Source organism: Globicephala melas, chromosome 10, assembly GCF_963455315.2.
Source record: "Globicephala melas chromosome 10, mGloMel1.2, whole genome shotgun sequence".
In the NCBI taxonomy this organism is placed as follows: domain Eukaryota; kingdom Metazoa; phylum Chordata; class Mammalia; order Artiodactyla; family Delphinidae; genus Globicephala; species Globicephala melas.
The window spans coordinates 38,585,095-38,612,471 of record NC_083323.1 but is presented as its reverse complement, the minus strand read 5'-3'; the positions used below and the strand labels follow the sequence as shown (position 1 = coordinate 38,612,471).

Genomic DNA, 27,377 nt, shown 5'->3' with positions numbered 1-27,377 from the left:
GGTTAAGGCAGGATTCAAGGATTCTAGAGTCCTTGGCTAAATACTATCATACAGACCTGAACTTCAACTTTAATTCTTTTGGCTGTGCTGCGCCTTTTGCACGATCTTAGTGGATCTTAGTTCCCCAACCAGGGATTGAATCTGGGCCCACGGCAGTGAAAGCACGGAGGCCTAACAACTGGACCACCAGGGAATTCCCAAGATTAATTCCTAACAGGATGATCGTTCCCTTGGAAAAATTCCACGTGACTATCAAAATTGCCACTACTATGTATATTCATGAACAGTTACAAAAGAAATGTTAAAAAAAAACCCCAAAACATCAGGTGGAAAGATTCACAGTAGACTTAAATGCTCAGGATAAGTAACTCTAAAATTGAACAGAAAGTTTAATGTCCTATCAGTTTTACTTTTACATATATCCCTAAATTTTTCAAATGACATTTACATAGTGTAAGATACTAACTTTGAATATTTACTCAATATCTCATACTCTAATTACCCCTCCTATTATTAAGTCAGTATACTGGACATGATACTTAGAATGCCTGCTAAGGCAGAAGCTGTCATACTCTTTAATGCAGTGACTTATTTCTCTGGTGACAGTCAATGGGATCAGAAATTGGTACCTGACCCAAAGGAAGCTTGCAATAGTTGTCCAGTGTCCTATGAAATGGTCACTAATAGGTCCATGGGCACTAACAGGACTGCTTCACGTTGATGATAACTGGCTAATTCTATCAGTTCCCCTCTCTTCTAGAGTTTGAATGAGAAACAAATAGGAAGAATTAGATGACAACAGAGTAGGTAGAAAAGCAGAGAAACATAGAGATGGCAGTAAGCAGTGGAAACACAGATTAGCTGAATCACCATAAGACAGAATACTACAGTAGGGAGCAGTGGACACTTTTATTTAGAAAATATTATGACCAAATCTCTAGAGCTGAAACTATTTTCAGGGAACTAGTTGTAATATTTTGCAGCGGCTCACTAAGCTACTAATGCAACCTGAAGAATGACGACGTTCCAGTTTACCATGAAGCCTAAGTGTAAGACGGCAAGTTTAAACTTGTGTGACAGTCCAAGTTTTTATGACACCTCACTATGAAACGTGTTCTTGTTCTGTACTTCACTGTGTATCTTCATAGTAAACCCTCATTACCTGATGGAATCTGAGTCTTCATAGCCTCACAAGGTTAGCATGATACCTGCAAATTTAGCACAGTCTCCACTGTACATAGACAATTGCTTCACAATGTAATAGTGGTTAACAACAAAAAAGGACCTGGTAATAAGTGTAAGTTCAACATAGAGAAGTAATTTTAAAAATTATGAGAAAGATGAGTATAAAAGAATGGTCACAGAAAGTATGCAGTCTCATTTACAGAACTGAGGACGCCATTTTAGATCAGTGTTTTCAAACTGGATTCTAAAAGTTTAGTGCAGAAATGTGTTTATGCTAGAAAGTCTTATGTTAAAATTAAACGAGTTTGTTTCCTTAAAAATTACAGGACTCGTTAGAGCCTTTAACATATAAATAAACCCTGTAAAATCTCCAAGATATAGAACATATAGTATTTCTCAGTTTCTTGGATCACAAAGCTCTTTCCTCTTCTTTTTTTTGTTTTGAAGGGGGGCAAGAGAAGGAAGAGGGAATGTGCCAGAACTATCTCCCAGAACTAGTGTTTTATGAAAAAAGAGCTTGGGAAACAATTCTTAGATCATACACATCCTAGATCATATGTACAAGGCTGTGAGTTCTGCTTGGCTATCCTAGTTTTCTTGTCTAAAATTATCTCTACTAGGTTGTTGCACAGAAGGAAGGTAAAAGGAGTTATGACTAAAATTATCTTCTTCCAGAATTATTATGTCAAATTATTAAACAAATTATTATGTCAAATTATTAAGAAGGTTTTTTTATTAAACAGGAAACATTCATAATGAATAAAAATTATTATACAAAATTTTATGGCTTTAAGAAGATTCCGTATAGATAGATGCTTTGCCTTGCTACATTTGGTATGTTGGAAATAAGCATTTAAAATCCTTCATGTACCACAACATAGGTATTAAAAGGCTTAAAAATACTTTGACTTTCTACCGTAAGGTTATATACGTTCATATTTTAAATTCACTTTAGAAGAAAATAAATTATTGGTAAACTGTATTATCTTGATTCTGTCCTATTAATAAATAAGCTTTTATCAATAACCAAACTTATATCTAGAACACAAGAGAACATTTCAATGCAATTTTCAGATAGAATAAATCACAACCATTATCTTTAGAGTAACAAAGAGAAAAAGGTACAAACCTGGGTGGCCTTTTCCAATTGTAATTTAAGATCTGTCAGTTCCATATTTGTATCATGTAGTTGTGCTTTCAGCTTTTCATTTTCAGCTAGAATTTGTTCATAAAGCTATACAAATTAGGGGAGAAGAACAAATTACTTTTCTGCTTTTTTACTATTTTAAGAAGATTTCCCATTGATTACTTTACAATATTAAAACAGAAAGATTAATGTAACATACGAACTATTAAAGAAAGCATTAAAAATATTTTAATGCTTTGTGGTCTCAAGGCAGAAATTTTTGGTTATTCAGGTGTATTTGTCCCACATAAACTCTTTAAAAACTAGTTCTGGTATTTAAAATTTATTACTTCACTAAAAATCCTAACTTTTCAGTTTGATTAAAAAAATTCAGTTATCTGATAAAGAGGGACCACACTGTGACCACAGCTGGAGTTCAGGAGCATTATGATTTTTATTTGGGGTCTCTGAGCTTTTCTGCCTATCATTCACTCTTTAATTCCTGATACTGAGATGGGAGTATCAGTTGCATTTATCATTATACTTGTATTATTTTTACTAAAGGTAAAAGGAAAGCAAAATATTTCTTGAACACTTTCATAGCACTTGAATCTACTACTTCTTTTTTCCTCATCTCTACTACTACAACCATAGATGTCTACAATCATCTCTTACCTAGATATTTCTATTATTAGAATTGTTCTCCTGACCTCTCTTTAATCTGTTTTATACAAAGCAGCAAGAGTTAAATTTTCAAAATGACAATCTAATAATTTTCATAGGCCAACCATTCCATTAACCTCCATACATTAAAAAACCCTTGAATGGCTTCCCAATGTTCTCAGTATAAGGAAATCCTTAAAACAGCCTGTAAGGCACTGATGGTTTGGTCCCAGCCTACACATCTGTAGGTGCAAACTCACACCACCATCCCCTTCGCTCTACTAGCCATACTGAAAATTTAATTACTTCAATACATCATGTACCCTCCCACCACCAGGCTGGTTTGTGTGCTTGCCCTTCTCTCCATCTGGAACACTTTTTTCTCCCATTTTTGCCAGTTAACTACTCATCATCCTTCTGTTCTTGGCTGAAGTGTTACTTCCTTAGGAAATCTATCCTTAGGCCCTGTCACTTTCTTTTGTTACACAATTTTATAAAACCGTTTCTTTATTTCAGGATAATGGTTTCAATTTAAAGATTATCCATTGATTTGTATCATTATATGATAAGGTCTGTCTGGAAGATGCTCATAAGAGCAGGGACAGGATCTCCATCTCCACTGCCCATGAGCAGAACTTCACTACTAATTTAAGCACAATTCAGTGTTCAGTTCTTTACTGAACGAATGAATCTTATTCCTAACATAAACTGACCCCCTACCTTCCTTTTCTTGTTGATTTGGCTTGTAAGAAAGTGGGTGATTCAAACAGCTGCCAAATACCTGGGGACATGTACAAATACCACACACCTTCCTCCTCCACAACAAACTTCATTAGGTTTATTCAAAGCTTACAATATGAAGAATCATGATCTTCAGAATTCTAGATTATTTTGTTGCCAGGACTTATTTCTTAATTAGTTCCATCCTTAACCCTTAACAGCACTTGAACTATCTCACAAGTTTTTCGGTTACCTAGGAAATACTATACTGTCCTGGGAAAAGCTATATTCTTTGTTTGGCTGCTTCCTATTAACAAATAAAGAAAAGATTTCACATGCACGCACAACACCCTCCCCCCGCTACCCCACATCTACTCAGTGCCCCCTTTAGCTCAACCACAGTATTACAGTACTGGCCTGAGAGACTTAAATGTGCAGGAAGTCCTGGGTACTTTCCCTTTTCCTTCAAATAAACAAATAGCTTTTTTTTTTTTTTTTTTACATCTGGTGTGTTAGTTTCTGCTTCATAACAAAGTGAATCAGTTATACATATACATATGTTCCCATATCTCTTCCCTCTTGTGTCTCCCTCCCTCCCACCCTCCCTATCTCACCCCTCTAGGTGGTCACAAAGCACTGAGCTGATCACCTGTGCTATGCGGCTGCTTCCCACTAGCTATCTATTTTATGTTTGGTAGTGTATATATGTCCATGCCACTCTCTCACTTTGTCACAGCTTACCCTTCCCCCTCCCCATATCTTCAAGTCCATTCTCTAGTAGGTCTGTGTCTTTGTTCCCATCTTACCCCTAGGTTCTTTATGACCTTTTTTTTTTTCTTAGATTCCATATATGTGTTAGCATACGGTATGTTTTTCTCTTTCTGACTTACTTCACTCTGTATGAAAGGCTCTAGGTCCATCCACCTCACTACAAATAACTCAATTTCATTTCTTTTTATGGCTGATTAATATTCCATTGTATATATGTGCCATATATATGTTCTTTATCCATTCATCCAATGATGGACACTTAGGTTGCTTCCATGTCCTGGCTATTGTAAATAGAGCTGCAATGAACATTTTGGGCCATGACTCTTGAATGAATGAAACCATGACTCTTGAATGAATGAAACCATGAATTATGGTTTTCTCAGGGTATATGCCCAGCAGTGGGATTGCTGGGTCGTATGGTAGTTCTATTTGTAGTTTTTTAAGGAACCTCCATACTGTTCTCCATAGTGGCTGTATCAATTTACATTCCCACCAGCAATGCAAGAGGGTTCCCTTTTCTCCACACCCTCTCCAGCATTTATTGTTTCTAGATATTTTGATGATGGCCATTCTGACTGGTGTGAGATGATATCTCATTGTAGTTTTGATTTGCATTTCTCTAATGATTAATGATGTTGAGCATTCTTTCATGTGTTTGTTGGCAGTCTGTATATCTTCTTTGGAGAAATGTCTAGTTAGGTCTTCTGCCCATTTTTGGATTGGGTTGTTTGTTTTTTTTTATTGAGCTGCATGAGCTGCTTGTAAATTTTGGAGATTAATCCTTTGTCAGTTCCTTCATTTGCAAATGTTTTCTCCCATTCTGAGGGTTGTCTTTCGGTCTTGTTTATGGTTTCCTTTGCTGTGCAAAAGCTTTTAAGTTTCATTAGGTCCCATTTGTTTATTTTTGTTTTTATTTCCATTTCTCTAGGAGGTGGGTCAAAAAGGATCTTGCTGTGATTTATGTCATAGACTGTTCTGCCTATGTTTTCCCCTAAACAAATAGCTTTTTAAATTCTACTTACCATTAATTACCAAAAACTGAAAATTTAAGTAAGTTATTTCAATAAACTGATTTAATTATGAGTTTCCAGGAGTAATATCCAAACATAAAAATCTCAACAAAAAGATTATTTTTAATTAAATATAAATAAATAACCCAGTACCTTTTTAAAGTCAGTTGAATCATCCTTTTCTAGCCTGCTACTGTAAGGTTTTCTTTCTTCTGAGTAACTGTATGATCCAGAGCGACCCAGCAAGGAATCATACCGATCACTAGCTGATGTAGAACTGATTTCATATCTTCAAAAGATGAGTTTGAGTCAAAATCTTTATTATAGGCTTTTACAACTTACATTAACATGCATCCTAGTATATTAAACTAGATATTCCAAAATAGTAGGTAATATTCTCCTTCATCGGTTATCTAATTAACTTTCATGATATATAATAAATAAATGGGAAGTTATTTTTAACACTAATTTCCCTTAACTGAGAAGGGAAGTTCAAAATCTCTGTATTTGAAAGTCAAAACTGGTTTTACATCATGATGAATTATTTCAACAATTTTAAACTGTACATTTTTTTCCCCCACATTTTAACATCTCTAAAATCAGAACAAGGCTTACAATTGATGGGTATTATAGTTTAACTGGTAGCACTTTTCCTTTTTTTAAGTGGCATACAATTGTATTTTAAAATTAGTAACATTTTAGATGATGAACTAACTAGTCTATCCGAAGTGATAGATAGTACTATGCCATTTTATATAAGGGACTTGATTGTCTGTGAATTTTGGTATCCGCTGCGGAAGCCGGGGCGGGAAGGGGGGGGGGGGAATCCTGGAACCAATCCCTCAGGGATACCGAGGGACAACAGAACAGTTTGTCCTAAACAAGAAGAACATATCTCATTTGAAAATGAGGATCCTCTTATTATCTAGTTCTGAATTTGTGTTACTTTTTCTGATAAATGCTACTGCCTCTACACTTCAATTCAATAGAATCATCAGTATATAAAAATTTGTTCTTAGTTTTTCCAAAGCTTTGGTTAACAATTATGGGCAAGAGGAACAAAAATTAGATTCAAGGATATTGTGGAGGTTCTCTGAAAAGATGAACAATTTGAGCTAGATGACACTTTTAAAAAGTGTCTTCATTGGTTTTCTTTTATCTGAAGCAGGGATAAAAGAGAAGATTCTGAATACCTAGTGAAATAAATTTCTGGTGGGTTTCATCAGTCTCTGATGTGAATAATGAGATGGTCAGTGTTGAAGTAACTTAGGATGGTTAGGAAAACTAAGAAAAGTTATCACTGTTGCAAAGATCTGAGAAAAAGTCTTTCTTAGTGACTTACTGTAACTATTGAACTAGAAGTAAAGCCATTGATAAAGAAAGCTATTAACACTTATCAGGTCATCTAAATATCTACAGATTTTTTTATTATTAAAATAATTCTACCAACTTAAAAAATTTATAAATATCTAGAAATATATTTTTAGAAAGGATAAAAATGAGTAAAAGGTCAGTAAAAGAAAAGAAAAAAAAAAAGTAAAACATACCTAGAAATGGAATCCGTCTATAAAGAGAGAAAAACATAAGCATAACTAAATTTTTATGCTTTCATTAAAGTAACTTATTGATTTATCAAGAAAATTTAACATCAATACTATTTTCACACTATTAAACTAACACCTATTTATTATATACACTTTAATGTAGTTGTTCTTACAAAGAAATTCTAGAACAGTCACTGTATATTTCTACTTGTCTAATACTATACAATTACATTTGCCAATTTATAGTCATATTTTGCGAATTTCTACAAAATGGCACCATACATTATTTTTTTAATTAGAAGGAAAAAAAAGAGAGACTAAGACATATCCATTACTTACAACCTGTTTAGCAGGAAAAAGTAACATTTATATTAAGAAATGCAAGTTTATTATGGGACATCTCAAAGCAATTATCTTTCCCATTTTTGTTTTTGAGGCCATCGGAGACAAACAAATGAATGCCTAAAGTATTTTATGTATGACAGTATATACATATTTTGCTTAAAATTTATTTTCTGGAAATCCAGCTATACGTTCCTTCAAAGTTTAGCAATTAGGAGACAGGAAATTATAATTAATTTTCTTAAGCAAGTGGTATGCTATACTGAAGTTCCAAAACTCTTCTTATCTAAATAGTGAAATGATTAATAGGATAAAATAGTCTTATTGAAGTCAAAGAATTTTTTGGGGATGGTCATCTTTAGCTCTTTCTCTTTCTACTGAAACACGCAATCTATAATTTTCTATAAAATAACTATTCAGAAACGGTTTGTTAAATTTCTGAAATTAGATATTTATACTTACCCTGAATGCACTGTGAAATTACTGGGTTCCTTTGGGACTGTCTGAAGTCTCATTCAGACTAAAAATGTCTTCCTAAGTCTATTTAAGTTTCCTTTGCAAAACCAATTTCTTACCTGCTTCCTATTTTTTTGATGTAATGCTTTACTTTATTGATTTATTCTTTAGTTTTATAATAATGAACAATTTTGAAGTTAAATTTCAATTTTCATGATATCATTCAAATTCATAAGCTGCTAAAAGAGTAGATTTTGAAAGTTCTTATCACAAGAAAAAAAACTTGTACTTATGTGTGGTGATGATGTTAACTGGACTTATTGTGCTAATCATTTCACAATACACAAATATTAAATAACAACTTTGTACATGTGCAACTAATATAATGTTATATGTCAATTATATCTCAATTTAAAAAAAGAGCAGAAACAAACAAAAGATATTATTTATCCAAATTCAGGAAACTAGCCACACATGAAATAAAATGTATACATATCAAATGAAAACATCACATCTCACCTCACAGTCTGCACTCTGGTTCACTGATTTAAAATTTAAGAATAAATAAAAACTCCAAGTAGTCACAGAAATCACTCAAATTCTATTTCTTTGCCTTTAAAAAGCATGGTTTTTAAAGTATTGGTTATGTTTTATATTTTAAAAATTGTAGTAGAAAGCACATAAAACAAAACATACCATGTAAGCCACTTTTAAGAGTATAGTTCAGTAGCGCTGACAATATTCACACTGTTGTGCAACAGCTCTCTAGAATTTTTTTCATCTTGCAAAACTGTGATTTTATACTCATTAAACAAATCCCCATATCCTCCTACCCCTAGCTCCCGGCAACCACAATTCTACTTTCTGCTACCCATGAGTTTGAATACTCTAGGTACCTCATTTAAGTGGAATCATACACTATGTGTTTCTTGTGACCTGCTTATTTCACTTAGCATAATGTCCTTGTGGTTCCATGTGTTTTAAAATTATTTTTCCAAAGTAAAAATGCCCTTTAAGTTTTTCTGATTACAGTACCATAAGCTCATATAAAATACCACAGTATAAAAAGTTCCTCTATAATTCCCCATCTCTCAAACACCCTAGATAACCACTGTTAATCTTTTCTGTATACATATCTTTGTGAACACATAAAATATCTATCCATGCAAATACATTCTGATATATTCCCAACTAATAGACAATGAGGATGTTTTCAATATTTTGCTTCAAGAGCCATGCTGCTGTTAACACTTTAGACTTGTTTTTCCAAACTTAAGTCATTTCATTGGGAATATATTTCTCAAAGTGGAATTGCTAAGCTAAAAGGCATGAACTTTTTCTCAAGCCTTCAGATTTGTACTGCTAAACTGATTTCCCAAGAAAACATATTAATTATAATCCCAAAATCTTATATGAAAATGCCTATTTCAATACTAATCACGCCAAACCTAAGCATTATTAACCTTTGCCAATTTCACTTTTGTATTAATTGTTTGGTTATTAATGAGAGTAAATGTACTTTAAGCTTGTTGGCCATTTATATTTCTTCTTTTGTAACATTTATAAATTTCATGGATTCTGCCTCTGTTTTACTGTCTTTTAAATAGTACAAATATCTTTTAAGTGCTACAAAAGAGGGCTAAGCTTATTTACTTTTTAAAAATTTATTTATTTATTTATGGCTGCATTGGGTTTTCATTGCTGCGCACAGGCTTCCTCTAGTTGCGGCAAGTGGGGGCTACTCTTCGCTGCGGTGCGTGGGCTTCTCACTGCGGTGGCTTCTTTTGTTGTGGAGCATGGGCTCTAGGCGCACAGGCTTCAGCAGTTGTGGCTCACGGGCTCTAGGGCACAGGCTCAGTAGTTGTGGCGCATGGGCTTAGTTGCTCCACGGCCTGTGGGATCTTCCTGGACCAGGGATCGAACCCGTATCCCCTGCATTGGCAGGCGGATTCATAACCACTGCACCATCAGGGAAGTCCAGCTTATTTACTTTTTTTTTTTTTGCGGTACGTGGGCCTCTCACTGTTGTGGCCTCTCCCATTGCGGAGCACAGGCTACAGACGCACAGGCTCAGCGGCCATGGCTCATGGGCCCAGCCGCTCCGCGGCATGTGGGATCTTCCTGGACCGGGGCACGAACCCATGTCCCCTGCATCGGCAGGTGGACTCTCAACCACTGTGCCACCAGGGAAGCCCCAGCTTATTTACTTTTAACTGAGCAAATGTGTCTCAATTTTAATAAGGGCATCTTTTTTGCCATTTTCTAGCTTTACATGTTTAAATAATCAAATCTGCTAATCTTTTCTTTTTAGTTTCTCGCCTTGGTGTCTGTCTTACTTAAATTTTTGATTTATTACTAATGTTCTTTTCATGGTAAAAGTTTTATCATCCAATAGTTTAATGAAAGCAAATTATAATAACCCAAGCAACAGAAGCCCCATTTTTGGAAAGAATGAACCATATTATGATAAAGTAATTCAAATTTCACCTTAATTTTAATTTATATCTTGAAGGTAGCTTCACAGGTAATTCAAAATATTTAACAACTTTTCGGCAACTTACAATTTAGTTTGAAGCGAAAAAGTATATGCTACAAAGCCATTTTTCAAATTGGTGAACAGGGATTCTATAAACTGAATACAAGTTTTGTTTATCAAACACACTTCTGAGGTAATGATAAAATGCACCGAACAATTGTATTGCTCATACTTTTTCACAGAAAAAAAAAGGGCTGATGCTACAAATTTTCATAAGAGAGCAACACTTATTTAGTGGAAGCACTTTTCTAGTCTATTGTAAAGACACTATGGGTTAGTGTCTTAACCTCCACTCTTCCTTTTCCTCATGGTACAGCAGTCATTAAGTTTAGATGAGATGGTACGTAGCCCACATTAGCAGCAAAAAGGCTGCAATATATCAGTGGTAGGCCTTGTCTGACATAGAGGGTTGTGTAATATAACTGAATTATAAAAAATTCTCTTTGTTTAATCCAGTTTAAGCTGGGTTTTGCATTACTTGTAACTGAAAAAAATGCTAGAACAAAGTAAGATCCAAACAATCCTCTAGTTTTAAAATGAACAAAGACTATTTAAATTGTTTGGAACTAAGAAAAATTTTCTTCATAGAAACAATATTCTACTCAACCTTAATGTATCTCATGTATAATTTTAACAGTAAAACTTAAATACAACATATATCAATATGCTTCAAAATTTGTAAGCCAGAAAACTTTGTAAGCCAGAATATCTTTCCCCTCCTATCCCAGCCTACTGGGATAGGAGATCTGGGTGATATGGCAGTGAGAAGGGTCAGCTGGAGATGGTTTACTAATTCCTTTGCTTTTGTTTACCTGTCCATTGTTTTTCCTTGAAAGATGGGAGTTCATAGTGTACCAATGGGCAAGGAAGATGATGGACAAGTTTACAGAATATAATAAAGAAGAGGCATAGGTGAAATGGGGGAGTGCTGACAACTGATAGGCAAAGGGTTTAAAAATGACAAAACTTTTGCCCTGCAAATAATTTACCCTTGTTAGTAATTAATTTCTCAATCTGTCTGGCTATCTAAAGGTAAAATAAAAGTAACTTTTGGGTCAAAATAGGCCCTAAGAGTAATGTCCAGAGTCACCTAGCACAGAGAACCAACTTCTGGGCACTTCACATTATTGTAGATTCCTGCGATTGAAAGTAATTTTAACAGCTTTATGTAGGAACGCCAAGTCAAAATGAAGAAAATATGATCAGAATACGATTTCAGGCTAGACAGTGCTGAGTATAAAAGATTAAGACTAACTTATGTTGTACAGATCTACCCTTATGTGAATACAGCTCTTCTAAGTATGTCAGCTTTGTGCACAGCCAAACAATAGGGAACAGAGGGGCAAAAAAACTAGCGGGAAGAAACTTTCATCATTTGCTAGCTATGCAACCTTGTCATTCAAACTTGCCTTAGTTTCTTCATCAATACTGAGGGGGCGAGGTGGGGGGGCTTTTCCTGAAGATTATTGAGGAAGATCAGCTGTGATAATGAATGTAAAATCCTTTAGAGACACTACATTTCTAAACAAATGTAAAGCAAGTTAAAATGACCTATTATCTTCTCCAGAATACAACTTTGCCATTTACAAAACTAAAGTCTGGATCTGGTAAGGTATGCACTACTTCTGGATATTCTTTAGATACTTTTCTTTGGTCAAAGGTTATTACAGGTAGCCCCTGCTTTTCAAAAGTTCGTTTACGCCACTTTGCTTTTACGAAAAAAGGCAAAAAGTGCAAACAGTACTCAACATGTTTTACAGCGAGCCATTATAGAGGCAGCACACCCTCAGCAGCAAAAGAGACACCGCCAAGCTCCTTCCCTGGGAACTACACTCAGTTTAAGCTGCCACAGCTTTGGACTGTGTCTTTGAGCACCGCGATTTATCTCAATTTATCTCTTGCATCCGGTAGCAAGATGTGTCCTAAGGTAATTCCCTCTTCACTTTATGTGGCTTACTGAAGATTATGGAACACTCTACTTTTGGACAGCAGTGGAAAACTGTATTCTCTTCTTTGTTTTTTCTTTTCAACTTTGAAGGTTAATTTACATATTTCTTTTCAACTTTGAAGGTTCATACAATAAACTACATCCACTTAGAGAACACAGTTTGATGAGTTTTGACAGTTGTGTATATCCAAAAAAATACCTCTACAATCAAGATCTAGAACAATTCCCAATGTCTCTAAAATACTCTTTGTGCCCCTTTCCAGTCCCTCCACGCCTGATTCCAGAAAACCACTGATGGTCTACCCCCAGCAGGCAGGTACAGTGTGCAGTAACTGTCTGACATGAATAAATATAAACACAAGTAAAAAGTAACCCTTAAAAAATACGAATACTTCTAAATACAAAAAATAATGTTATTTACCTGAGTTTCTTTCTTATTGGATCCCTCTTCTGTATCAGATTGTTGTTCTTGTTCATTTTCATCACTCTAAAATAGATTTTAGAAAAGTAAAGATAAATTTCAAACGGTTAATATTTAAATACATTAGGGTTTTTGTAATTTAAAAGGACCCTTGAGAAAAACCTAACAGGAAATGGATCAAAAGGAAAACTTTTTTAAGTGTGACATTTTTTGTCTTATTTAGAGGAAGCCTATTTTGTCTGCATGGTACAATATAAGTAGGTTAGTGTATACGGTGAAGAAAGACCATCTACCTAACATTCTGATTTAGGAAACACATACTGGGGATGAGGAAGCTGGAGGCTTAGCATGAAAAAGATGATACTCAATTTTATATTGTAATGTTACGGCGTGTACTTTAATAGTCAATATAGATACTATGTAGCTGCTCAACTATAATGAGGGAGCAAAAATAGGAAACTCATTAAGTAAGAAAAACTCTATTCTATAAGCTTGGCAAGATTTATACAATGGTCCTATTATATTTAGGTAGTTCAGCTATCTAGAAATTTTTTGGGAATTTACAGCACACCAAATAGAAAACTAAGGTCTCAGTAGGCTAAAAACCTAGACTCCCAGACAATAGGAATGTTCTACTAGAAGGCCTGAACATCTCAACAAACCATAAAGGACTGAAAGAAAAGGGAAATTTGCAATCAAACATATCTGGCTCAGGCTCACTATAAAAATACCGCAGGCTTTAAAACTAAATCATCCTATTTCACACTGGTACAGCTATTTTCAGCTCTGTGACTTAGTGTAAATTTATTAAAAAAAATTTTGAGCCACAGTTATCTCCTCCACAAGTGGGGATAAAAACCTTATAGAATTGCCCTAAGGATTATAGAGGATCTTTGTACAAACTATCATGTGGTACCTAGCAAAAATGATATGTGAAGTTACTAAGTGAACAGGAGAAATCAATGCTCCTAATGCCAGTATTACTTATTAATATAAATGTACTAATTCCGCAACACGAACTAATTGTCTTTATGCGTTACTGTTTCTTCCTGTGAAGAACACAGGAACTGGAAATTTAAAAAGTGGGGAGGGGGACTTCTCTGGTGGCACAGTGGTTAAGAATCCGCCTGCCAATGCAGGGGACACGAGTTTGATCCCTGGTCCAGGAAGATCCCACATGCCGTGGAGCAACTAAGCCCATGCGCCACAACTACTGAGCCTGCACTCTAGAGCCTGTGAGCCACGACTACTGAGCCCGCGTGCCTAGAGCCCGTGCTCCACAACAAGAGAAGCCACCGCAATGAGAAGCCCGTGCACCGCAACAAAGAGTAGCCCCCACTTGCCGCAACTAGAGAAAGCCCGAGCGCAGCAACGAAAACCCACCGCAGCCAAAAATAAATAAATTTATTTAAAAAGAAAAAAAAAAAGTGGGGAGGCTCAGAGGTCCTGAAAAGTAGTAACTAAGAAAAAAAAAAAAGGAAACCTAATAATATAACAGAGTAAAAACACTACCTTATCTTTGACAGAGCCCTTGGTTCTTTTTGTATATTTTCTGACATAGGTTCAATCATGAGGCCATGAAAAGGGAAGGAGACTTGTGCTGATGGTTGATTAGAACACAATTCAACGCAAGCTCAAATTAAAAAGATGAGTATTGCCCATATGGATCTCAGGAAGAATTCTTATAATGCTGGTTAAGTGTATGACTCCAGAAAGTGGATTTTTGAAGGGAGAGCTGGTATAAATAAAATTGGGGAAAAATAAATACCATATAATAAAACTTTGCCTGTTAACCCCCTAATACATATAAGTTATTAAAAAGATAATTTTTAAATAGTAAGAGTTACTATGTTAAGGTGCTAAGACTGTGAGGTTTTATGTTACTCCTATTAAAATGTTACTGGGCAATCAGTGAGAATCAACCAGACATCATGTACTTCCTGACAGAGGACAAAACACCCTGCCAAGAAAATACTGAACCAAAATCTGATCATTTCTCTACCTCAAACTACCAATTTATAGGAAACATAAAAAGCTACATGACTGTGTTAAACTACAGTTCAGGGATATAACCCAGTTCATTAAAAAATAACTGTAAGAAAAAAAGAGATGGAGGACATAACTGATTACAAGAGACTTTAAAGAAATAACTAATCATAATGTATGGTCCTTATTTGGTTTCTACTCAAATTAGCAAAGTATAAAATTAGAACAGGGACTTCCCTGGTGGTCCAGTGGGTAAGACTGTGCTCCCAATGCAGGGGGCCCGGGTTTGATCCCTGGTCGGGGAACTAGATCCCGCACGCATGCCGCAACTGAGAGTTCACATGCCGCAACTAAGAGTCCTCATGCCTCAACTAAAAGACCCCGCATGCTGCAACTAAGACCTGGCGATGCCAAAATAAATAAATAAATAACTATTTAGGACTTCCCTGGTGGCGCAGTGAGAATCTGCCTGCCAATGCAGGGGACACAGGTTCGAGTCCTGGTCTGGGAAGATCCCACATGCCGTGGAGCAACTAAGCCCGTGCACCACAACTACTGACCCTGCGCTCTAGAGCCCCCGAGCCACAACTACTGAGCCCACACCCTGCAACTACTGAAGCCCGTGTGCCTAGAGCCTGTGCTCCATAACAAGAGAAGCCACTGCAATGAGAAGGCCGAGCACCGCAACAAAGAGTAGCTCCCACTCACCACAGTTAGAGAAAGCCCATGCGCAACAACCCAACGCAGCCAAAAATAAAACAGTCTATGGCAAAACTGAGAAATCTAACACTAAATGCCTACTGAGGAGGGTCTCGCAACAGAGCAAATAAATTCTAGCCATATGCCCAGAAAGATTCAGGAATTGTAGATTTAAAAAAAACCAAAAATAAATAAAATAACTATTTAAAAAATAAAATAAAATTACAATAAACCATTTATGGTAATATGAGTCAACAGGACATTAAAACTGACTGAATATTCAATATTAAGGATTTATTGTCAATTTATTTAAAAATAAACATGATCATGGTATTGTGATCACTTATTATATGATAACGTATTGTGGTTACTTTTATTATTTTTTAAAAATAAAATTCTAATATTTTTAAAAAAGGTGTCCTTATTTCTTAAAAATACAGACTGAGGGCTTCCCTGGTGGCGCAGTGGTTGGGAGTCCGCCTGCTGATGCAGGGGACGCGGGTTTGTGCCCCGGTCCGGGAGGATCCCACATGCCGCGGAGCGGCTGTGCCAGTGAGCCATGGCCGCTGAGCCTGCGCGTCCGGAGCCTGTTGCTCCGCAGCGGGAGAGGCCACAGCAGTGAGAGGCCCGTGTACCGCAAAAAATAAAAAAAAAATACAGAATGAAGTTTTTACATATAAAATGATATTACTAAGATTTTCTTCAAAATAATATGGGAGTTGGGAAAGTGGTGGGGATTTAGTTTAAACAATAAATACCTGGGGTAGGGCCATATACTTTTTTATGTTTGAACTTTTCTGTATTAAAAAATTTTTTTAATGAAAAAAAAATCAACTGGCTAAAAAAACAATCCTCCCAAAACCAAATTATTTTTGCCTTCGTGTAGGTATATGTTGTATTGAAACAGTATAAATTTCACTTTAACCACGTTACCCCACACCTCTTCTTTCTCTTGCATACGAATATCAATGTCAGGCATACAATCAGGAATCAAGAAAAAAAATTAAATTTATAGGATTGTTATAATTTGATAAGTAAAGCACTGCATCTATCCAGCATCACTTGAGATGGAAATAATTGTTATGTATATCATAATCATATTCATGAAAATAGGATTAAATGTAAAGCAACTTTCTTTCAAGAACCGCTAAGATAAATGAGCAGTTTAGCCATTATACAATAATCAACATTTGTACACTGAGCTGCAGCCATTATTATTTTTATTCCAATATTGGGACAGTATTCTTACTTTTAATACCAGAAATCTAAGTAGTTGTTTATTCTTGTAAAGAAGAACTCTTCTGATTTAAATAAGTCAGCTCAAACACATAGTGATGATCTAAAGAATATATAATCTGAGGCATATAAGAAATCATTAGTGTACATTCTTGGAAAGATTAAGCATACTATCAAGTAGTTATATTTTAATAGGTTCTCACATCTTGTGTCCAGAATGAAACTCCTGTAGATCTTCTTTTCTCTCTTGGTCGTCGTCGTTCTCTGATTGATTTAGGTTGTGATTTATCTTCTCCCTCTTTTTCTTCTTCTCTCTTTTCTCCCTCTGTTAAGGATTAAAATTATTCATATGGCAGCCATGTATCTTGATAGTATTTTGCAGTGTGACTTAGAAAATAATTCTAAGTCAACCTCCTTTGTGAAGCCTTCTAAAATTCTCTAATCAGAAATAAATTTTGCCCCTCCCAGCGCTCCTATAACATGTGGCTTAAACATGTATCTGTATCTCTCATTAGATATGTTTTTGAGAATCAAGATAAGAACTGATTTAAATTACTTCATTTTTCTAGTGCCTAAAACAAAAATTTTGCTAAAAAGACACACTTACTATTTGCTGAACAGAAAATAATTGAATCCTATGAAGAGAATGGGGTCCCAGTTATTAACATCTGACAGGAAGATAGTTATTATACCTAACATTAACACTTCAAGATAGTTATTATAACCAAACAGTGCATAATGATGGAACAGCTAGTGGGCATCATACGAATTTATCAGTTTCTGCTTCTACCATTCCCAGTCTTCCTTCAGCAGTAGAATGAATACAGTAGTCATTGAATTTTCTATTAGTATCTAAGAGCAAACCTTTTTTTGTGTTGCTGGGAAAAAAATTATCTTTTATTAAAAACAAATCAATGTAAACAAATGTTAGTCTTCAAATTTGTTCCCTTCCTGGGATAGTTAAAATAGCTTCAGACTCACATACTAGAAGAATATTAGGGCCTCTGAATATGCTGTAAAAAGTAGACAGGGCTTCCCTGGTGGTGCAGTGGTTGGGAGTCTGCCTGCCAATGCTGGGGACACGGGTTCAATCCCTGGTCCAGGAGGATCCCACATGCCGTGGAGCGGCTAAGCCTGTGTGCCACAACTACTGAGCCTGCGCTCTAGAGCCCACGAGCCACAACTACTGAAACCTGCGTGCCTAGGGCCCATGCTCCACAACAGGAGAAGCCACCGCAATGAGAGGCCCGCACACCGCAACAAGGAGTGGCCCCTGCTTACTGCAACTGGAGAGAGCCCTCGCGCAGCAATGAAGACCCAATGCAGCCCCCCAAAAAAAGTAGATTGTAAAAAAAAAAACCAAAAAAAACCCAGACATATGGAACAAAGTAACGTTAAAAATGATTTTTAAAAGGCTCCTTGTGTCATTGTCTCCTTGCTGTGAAGAAAAAGAAGCAAAAGAAACCCCAAAATTACAGTATTAAGAGGGGTTTTAAAGTTGCTTTTAGAATTAGTTTACAGCAAAGGTCGCAAACTCCAACATAGAGAGTGGCCATCCAGGTTACATAAAGAGGTAAAATGGGCCAGGAGGGCACTACTCCAAAGGGGTGGGGGTGGGGCTGCTACTACTTGGCTCTAATCAATTGTTGACCTGTGAGAATTCAGAGCCAGTGTTGCCGTATCTTCCAACTTTTCAACAGAAGACAGAAATCTGAACTTTTATGCAGATACCCCTAACTTTAAATGTTTGCTCAAAATTTTTACAAACATTAGATGGGTCTCACACTTACTGGTTTAAAGAACTGAAATATTTCAATGACCAACAAAAGAAAAGCCAGCTGGAAGTTGAAAATAATTTAATTTTCTGAGTTTATTCCTACATGATTACTGATATTATCATGACTAATACTATGAAATTTTGCTTTTTTAAAAAAAAATGTTAATTAATTAATTTTATTTTTGGCTGCGTTGGGTCTTTGTTGCTGTGCGCGGGCTTTTCTCTAGTTGCGGCGAGCAGGGGCTACTCTTCGTTGCAGTGTGCAGGTTTCTCATTGCGGTGGCTTCTCTTGTTGCAGAGCACGGGCTCTAAGTGCATGGGCTTCAGTAGTTGTGGATCACAGGCTCTAGAGCGCAGGCTCAGTAGTTGTGGCGCACGGGCTTTGTTGCTTGCCGGCATGTGGGATCTTCCCAGACCAGAGCCCGAACCCGTGTTCCCTGCATTGGCAGGCGGATTCTTAACCACTGCGCCACCATGGAAGCCCGAGATTTTGCTTTTAAAATATTAAATACCTACAATTAGGAATAATTTATTTAGTAGCCATCTCTTATTTAAAGGAGGAGTTAATTAGTGTTTACATAGGAAGCTTATATGAAGTAATAGGAAATGTTAATAGCATCAATATGCCAATATACAGCTGAAAAAGAAATCTATTTCTCAAGAAATAAGCATAAAAATAAGTTTTTTTGGCAAAGACATTACATAAGTTAAATGATTTTTGTTTAAAACAATTTCACAGAAAACAGTTAAAAGATATCTACATAATATGCAAGAAATGACTTGAAACATTAATAAACTGCTCCTAGAAATAATCAATAAACTGCTCCTAGAAATAATCACCCCACCAGTTCTTCTATACTAACTTTTCTATGTTGATGGACATAAAGATTTTTGAAGGCAATAAAGATATACATATCAATGCCAGACCACATTATTTTCTGTTTTTATTTTCTACTTTTCTCATTCTCAACCATCATGTTCTTTCTGGTTAGGTAGAATGAGTCCCAGTTTAGGATGTTGTTACTCTTCTGTTAAACTACTAGGAAAAACCAAGTCAAAGAATTAATCTGAAGGAAACAAAGTGTTTTCAAAATCTGGTCTTCTTACCTCTTTCATTTTCCTTTGTTAATCCTCTGGAGTAAGCAGAAGTTATACCTACAAGACTATTTGGCCTGTTTAGTTGACTTGAAGCATAGAGTGAACTGCTCATGGTAGAAAGTGAAGAGGATGGAGTGGTTGAACTTGAAGTTGATACTGGTCTGTAGCGTTGATAAGTCTGTGAAACATTAAAATTAACAACCATTTGAAATATAAACATAGATAAAAACATATAAGACACTTAAATTCATTTCAAAGGAAAAGTAACGTTCTAATCATGTCAAAATAATTTAGATTTCCAGTTAAAATCCTTATGAATATTTTGTATATGGTTTGTTAGTATATAAATCTCTTGCATTTTGAGAATCACAAGAACTATCCGTGCCACCTGATCTAGCGCTGTTGTTGGTATACTATTACCTCATCATATGTTCTGGAGTACTTTTGTTTATATTCATCTTCTCTAGATGTTTCTGACTCCTTCTTTTCTTCTTGCTTCTCTTTATCCTGTTTTTCTTTTTCTTCTTTTTCTTTTTCTTCATTTTCTTGTTCTCTGGTTCGGGTAGAACGACTCCTTCCTATCGTTTTCTCAGCTTCCTGAAGATCAGTCAATGTCACCCCCTGCACGCAAAAAAAGATAAATTTAATTATGAGAGGCATTAAAGCTCATTTCAAAGGAATATTTTATAAGTAGATATATTAAATACGAATGTATTAAAAGTCAAATATGCATGTTTGGAATTGGTTTGCAAATTGAAACAGAATTTCTAGTCACATTCATTCTATGAAGAATCATCATGAGCAAGCACAATAATAGGTACTGGGAAAGAAATAAAATATGTGCGAGAAATTGTCTCTGTATTCAAGAAATTAACAGAATAGCACAGGAACTGACCATATGAATATAAATATTCCCAAGAAGTTCAGAGAAAGAAGGAAAAGCCAATATATGCATTATTTATGTATTAAATTTATATATATTTATGTTTCTATATATGTATATGCACACAGAGAAGATTTCAGTAAAGAAGTAATTTTTGAAGGTTAAGTCTTGAAAAGAATAGGTTGGATTTCAAGAAGTTAAGGCACGAAGACAGAAAAAATATGTTAAGTAATGGCAAGGATTAAACACTTGAATCTAGGGACTTCTCTGGTGGTCCAGTGGTAAAGAATCCGTCATCCAATGCTGGGCATGTGGGTCTGATCCCTGGTCGGGGAAATAAGATCCCACATGCTGCGGGGCAACTAAGCCCGTGTGCCACAACTACCGAGCTCGCGTGCCTCAACAAGAGAGCCCACGTGTTGCAAACTATTGAGCCCATGCACTCTGGAGCCTGTGCGCCACAACTACAGAGCCCACATGCCCTGGAGCTCACGCGCCATAACTAGAGAGAGAAAACCCGCACACCACAACTAGAGAGAAGCCCACACGCTGCAACGAAGAGCCCATGTGCCTCACCGAAAAGATCCCACATGCCTCAACGAAGATCCTGCGTGTTGCAACTAAGACCCAAGGTGGCCGAAAAAATAAATAAAATAAATAAATAAACAGTTGAATCTGGACTTTGGAGCCCCTCAACTGTAGGAAAGGGAAGACACGAGAGATATAGGAGAGAGAATGGCAAGTGGGTAAGAAGATGATAACTAGCTTGAGTGACATTTTTCTCATATTTGTATATCAGCTTTTTGATATACCTAATATAAAAGACCTATTTCCCATACCTTCCAAATACGCATAGAATTCTTTAATAATTATGCGACATCATATATGATTAATTTTAACACTGATCAAATATCCTGAGCCAGACACTATATTAGGAATAGAAAAATAAATACTTAAAGAGATACAAAGGCATATGCTACTTAGACGAAATGTAACATTAACAGTATAGCCACATAAAAAGGCTATGGTAGGATTACTAAGGCAACTTTTATTTTTTAAGATTTACTCATATTATATAGTGACATCAGTATTTTCACAGAAATGTGAAAAAGGGAAAGATAATTTATTTTGAACTTTTATATATTATACACATTAACTATACCTGTGTTGATCTTCTAGACTGTCTTGCTTGTCTAGATCTTGCTTTTCTTTGGGATTCAGACTCTTCATCTCTAACAGGAGTGAGGTATGATCTACAGTAATAAATAAAAATTGTCACTTGGAGATGCAATACCTGTGAATATAATTATACACGAATGTGCGTAAGTGAAACATTTAAGTTTAGCATTTTAATGGATTTTAAGAAAGAGTCTTCAGAAAATGGTTAAACCCACTCTGAAATTCAACAATGCAATTTGATAGTTTTTTAGATTGGAACTACTCATATTAACATATTTTTAAAGTTCTTCCTAACCACAGTTTTGGTTTTTTTTAAACCATGTTAACATCATTCCTCTTAGCTCCTTTCTTGATTTTCTGCAACACCATCCTAGATGATATGTGAAGTTACAAGGCTAAACTCTAGACTGTCAATGTCTTCTTATGGTAAAGGACTGAATGTAATATTTAGGATATAGGATGACTAGTGAGGAAGCAGCACTCCCTGCATTCTTGTCATTGTGCATTTACTAATAATGTTTTTGGCAGACATCACACTCTTGTTCATACTTTAAGTTCTCTAAAAATTCAAGTGTTTTTATATACGAATTGCTTTAAAATCAGCATCTTATTCTTGGGTCACTGATTTTCTGATACAGAGAAGAGGATTTGGCATTTATGTTCACTAGATTTTATACTATAAATCTAAGCCTATGTTCCATCCTGTCACACGGTATGCACAACTTCAAAAGCATGCACTCTATGTCAAGAGGTAAATAATGAATTAAAGGGTTGAACAAGCAAAGACAAGACAGAGCCCTGCAACATAAGAAAACTTCCCTCTAATGATCAATATTATTCGGGAAGTTCAATTGTTAACACTTTATCTAGTTATACTACTACCATCTAGCTCACATTTCTCAGAGAACATTCTGAACTTGAGTATCTCTATTTTCTGTTGTTCATTAAGTTTATCAATAACCTATCATCATACCCCTATCTCCAAATGCTATTTTTTAAAAACTCTCATGTTAACTTTAGTGTTCTTCTCAATTTGTAATTCATTCTGCTCTTTAACCTCCCTGACACTATTCACATATTCGTAACAAACTTTAGAATTTATTCTTTGTTTTATGCCTTATGTTTTATTTTTTCTGTGTCCTTTAAAGCTCTAAGTTCAGAGAGTATAACACATCTTCAAACACCTTACAGTTATTTACAGTTGCCTCAATCCTGGTTGCCTCAATTTCATCAATTAACTACTACTTATTGGTTAAAGTTAGTTCTAGAGGACTGGTTCTTCTTGCTTCTACTCTAATCACAGATAAACTGTAAAGCAAGGTAAGTCAAGAAATTCTCAAGAGGGTGTTTTTACTTGAATGAGACATCCAGCAAACTTAGATGAAAATCCCATCACTTCTATATTCTGACTTGTTTTTATCATCTGCTTTGAGAAAGTATCACTTGTGTTCTGTATTCGGTTGAATAACTTATGGCACTATATCATAAGGATAAAACTTTTTTTTCTCTTTATCCGTATGTTTTCTATCACTTTTTACCTCTAGGTTTCTAGAATATCCTGAATGATTATGTCTTTTTGCTATCATAATAGCACTACATTTATCTCATCAATAAGGCACAGCTCATCAAATTGAAGCATTTCATTGAAGAGCTCTATTCTACCAAATTTTGTTTCTATTAAAAACTAGTACTGACTTAAGTTCATAAAATAAAATTTTAATTTTTTTAATTAAAAAAAATTTGTCTCCCTAAAAGTGAAAGGCAAGGGAGAAGTCACTAAATAAAACATTTTGCTTATCACCATTTCCGTAGTTTAACTTTCTCTTAGTTGAAATTCTGTATGGCTTCATCTGTACCAACACACAAACCCAGAGATGAATACAACTGGTAGGATACCTGCCCTCTCTCCATTCTATGATGCTCAAAAGCTTGATATTCCTTTTTCTCCCATTGTTTTATTATTTCTATTGTCTATACATCAATTCTCTTGAGTTTTAAGGTTTTTATTCAGCTGTAACAGATACTTTCTCATTTTTATTACAACTCCAGTGATTTTTCTGGGACAAGAAAGAGGATAACCAATAAATTTGTTATTAGAGTTTAAGAAACATTAATTCTGGAATACAATTTTTGTATTGTTTGTTGTAGAAGTTGATTATATAAATGTGGAAAATACTATACATTCTAATGTTCTCCAGGAAAATAACATATTAAAGGGTCTGAAAAGGACTAAGGGAAGAAACCTGTTTAACTGTGTTTAACTCAGCATTTTCCAAGACCATTTAAGCAGGAAAAAGTTTTTTTTTCTTTTGTGGTACATTTTTAAACGTGTAAAAGTTCTCTGTGAAATATTAGCCTGTAAAATGGCTATTTTTTTTCATCCATTCATTTAACACTTATTTATGCATCTACTGGTCCTATGCAATTTACTGCCTTTTGGACTTCCACCAGATGAGGAAAAAAAAATAACAGAAAGAGAAGAAACCTAAATGTGATAGCAAATCTAGTTTAACAAAAGTTTATAGCAGCCTAGACAGCTGCATGTATCACTTCAGCATTTCATGAGCTGCTCTGAAAGTACAAATGGACATGAAAGACTGAATTCTTATTTCCACTATGTACAAAGTTTTCATATATAGTTTAAAACAACTGCATTGTCACTATGCCCCTTTACCCCATGGCAAATAGCACTATCAACCATCACACTCTCTCCCAAGAAGCCTAGATTCTTTTTCAATACTTTCAAGCTGCCATGAAAGTTAATAAATCTATTTATCCTATCTGGTTTAACATATGCAGATTAGGGGCATAAAAATTACTGGCTGAAAGACTTGTAAAATCTGTTCATTTAAAATTTCCATACAAACATTTGCTCCAAATTAGCATAAAAACCTAGCCTATCGATTTGTAATATAGGAAATATATTTGATAGTCCCCATCTGAAATTCAGTTCCTTTCTCCTCCTTGAGGTGTCTATACAGAGCAGATTTCTAAGAACAGGATGTAGAGAAAACAAATAATTCATATTTTTAATATGTGTTTAATTCCAAAGAGGTGATCATCAAAAAGATGGCAGAACATACCAAATTGCATTACTATATCATATTGTCATACTGATCTCTTTCGTATAACTGTATAGGGTATATAATTTTACTTACTAGTCTTAGATTGCCCACTATTTTCTGAACAATCCAAAGGTTATTCTTAAATTAAGGTTTTTTCCCTCAGTAAAAGCAATTATTCTATATATTATTTCCCTGACATTTATTGGCTGAAATATTTATATTTATTTATAATATTTATATTTTGGTTAGTCAACCAAATTAGATCTCTAAAAAACTGAATACCAGCCCTTGCTTCTCACTCAGCATTTTTCCTTCCAGAGGGAAAAAAATAAGTAGACAAATGGGAGCTGGCTGAGCCAAGGGAAAATGGTAGAAAAGAGTAGTTGTACCGAACCATGTGAACTCATACTACAAATACGAAGTTATTAGTAAGGCACTGTTTTGCAGTTTGAAAAGACTATGGAGAATTAGAAATGCCTAAGCAATGAAAGAATTTGCCATCTTGCTCCACCTACCTATCTATCTATCTATCTATCTAGATATTCTGCCACCCCGCGAGGCTTGCTGGATCTGTTCCCTGATCAGGGATTGAACCCAGGCCATGGCAGTGAAAGCCTGGAATCTTAACCTCTAGGCCACCAGGGAACCTCACCATGCTCCATCTGTTTAAAGCTACCTTCTCCTCCCTGCTGCCCAATGCCTCCTCCCTCCAATTAATCAATTGGAAATCTTTATAAAAACAGAAAATTTTCATCCAAACCTGATCCATAAAAACAGGAAAATTCAACAATAATGTGGAATTTAATAGTGTACACAGTAACTTTACATAATATCTAAAAGTACATATGTAAGGGTACCTAAAAATGGCATAAATGTATTAGTATCTTTTTCAGCCACAGTATATTCTTAAATCACCATACATACATTTGGGGGCAAATTTTCAACTATATACATTTTGAAACCATTAATGAAATTTAATTAAAAAGACAAACAGGGGAATTCCCTGGCAGTCCAGTGGTTAGGATCTGTGCCTTCACTGCTGAAGGCCCTGGTTCAATCCCTGGTTGGGGAACTAAGATCCCACAAGCCAAGCAGCATGGCCAACCAAAAAAAAAAGACAGACGAGGCCAAAATTGCAAACAGTTATTTGACATGAAACAAAACACAAACATTAATATTATTGCACACATCACTGAAGCAAGTGAGACAAAATTTCTGTAATGTAGACCCGGAAAAATGTCAATAGATATATTTTATTTCTTATGATATGAGAACCTGCTCTGTCCTAACAATATCACCAAATATTTATTCTCAATCTTAAAGTCTTCCGGGATTTATTCTAAAAGCTGAAACTCAATACTTTCCAACAATATAAAAAATAAAGAAATCTGAGGTTAAGAATCATAATTTGCTTGTTCTGAAACAACTGATGATTTTGGGGAAATAATCACTGGCTTTGTCATTGGAAAAGCTTTTTTAAAGTATGGAATGCTAGATAGAAAGGATTCTAGAAGTTAAAAACTATATAAATTAAATATCTCATTTTACAGAAGAATAAATTCTAACCCACAGAGAACTCTTACCTTAGGATTAAGGCACAGCAAGGAGTAAAAAACCAAGACCTCCTGAACCTTTTCCCCTTCAGCTCCCCACCTCCCAAAAAACCAAAGCCCTCAAATTCATTTTCACTAGAAGAGAACGATGAGTGCCTATGAAACTCTAATTTCTGTAGGCTATGTGGTCTCATTGAAAACACCTCAAAAACCTAAAACTGACTAAACTTAAGAGAAAAACAAGAATAATTAAAATATGATATGACCTATACTGGTATTCAAAAATCACAAAATGCTAACTGCTTGTAGTGCTGTTAGAGAAGTATCATTAAATTTCACCATAAAAATAGAAATGAAGCATAAATATATTGACAGAAACTAAAGATGTAATGATAGGAAAGAAAACTTTTTTTTAATTAAAAAAGTTTTCAAAACATTTAACATTTTGTTACTTTTCATATATTCACCACAAATATTACTATAAGGATGCTACTACTTACAACAGGCCACGCACTTTGCTAGGCATCAGAGACAAAAGATGTATAAGACTGTATATGAATACTATGTGCTAGAAATAAAACCAAATTAATCTGGTTGGTATTTTAGTTAAGGAAAATATCAGCTATGTAGCTAATTTTTCAAGAATAAAATATTTAAAGAGGTTACGTTTAGTTTCCTAAGATGTTCTTTCTCAAGAGGGAAAACCAAATTCAAAGCTAGGACTATGCATGATATAGCAAATAGAACCCTGGACTGATTCTCCTGTAATATTGGGCCTAGCCTTAGCTCTCAATCTTACTAACCACATAAAAGTGGAAAAGTCACTTAATATCTCTGGAACTCAGTTTCCTTCTGTAAAGGATATCATAAAAGATAATAGGTAAATTCCTTTCCACATCTATGATTCCATACCAATTGGCTGCAACAGGAAGAAGTGAGCAATGCTCATAAAAATGTTTTAAGCACATAAAACAAATTCACAGACCCTTTAAAAAATTTAATTAATAAGTGCCTTCTATGTACCAGAATTAAAACTAAGTGAATGTAGTTAACATACTTAAAATTATTTGGCTTACACATATGCATAAGAAGCCATTCTTCACCAAAAGAATTTTAAAATGAAATTCTCAAAAATAACAACAACAAAAATCGCTAAACATGCATCAAATTTCTTAATAA

The 27,377-nt window shown here is 35.1% G+C and overlaps 1 protein-coding gene across 8 annotated transcripts in view; it reads right to left on the bottom strand.

Moving 5' to 3' along the window:
* The window catches only part of PPP1R12A (protein phosphatase 1 regulatory subunit 12A), a 158,467-nt gene that overhangs the window by 11,208 nt on the left and 119,882 nt on the right, over positions 1-27,377 (bottom strand). For all 8 annotated transcript variants that reach the window (XM_030866210.3, XM_070046381.1, XM_070046380.1 and 5 more), the window contains 8 exons: positions 21,564-21,654; positions 19,939-20,139; positions 19,528-19,696; positions 16,847-16,968; positions 12,723-12,788; positions 7,023-7,039; positions 5,629-5,764; positions 2,315-2,419 (listed from right to left, as the gene is read on the bottom strand). In XM_030866210.3, coding sequence (XP_030722070.1) covers positions 2,315-2,419; positions 5,629-5,764; positions 7,023-7,039; positions 12,723-12,788; positions 16,847-16,968; positions 19,528-19,696; positions 19,939-20,139; positions 21,564-21,654 — 907 coding nt within the window. The remainder of the gene's footprint in view (positions 1-2,314; positions 2,420-5,628; positions 5,765-7,022; positions 7,040-12,722; positions 12,789-16,846; positions 16,969-19,527; positions 19,697-19,938; positions 20,140-21,563; positions 21,655-27,377) is intronic.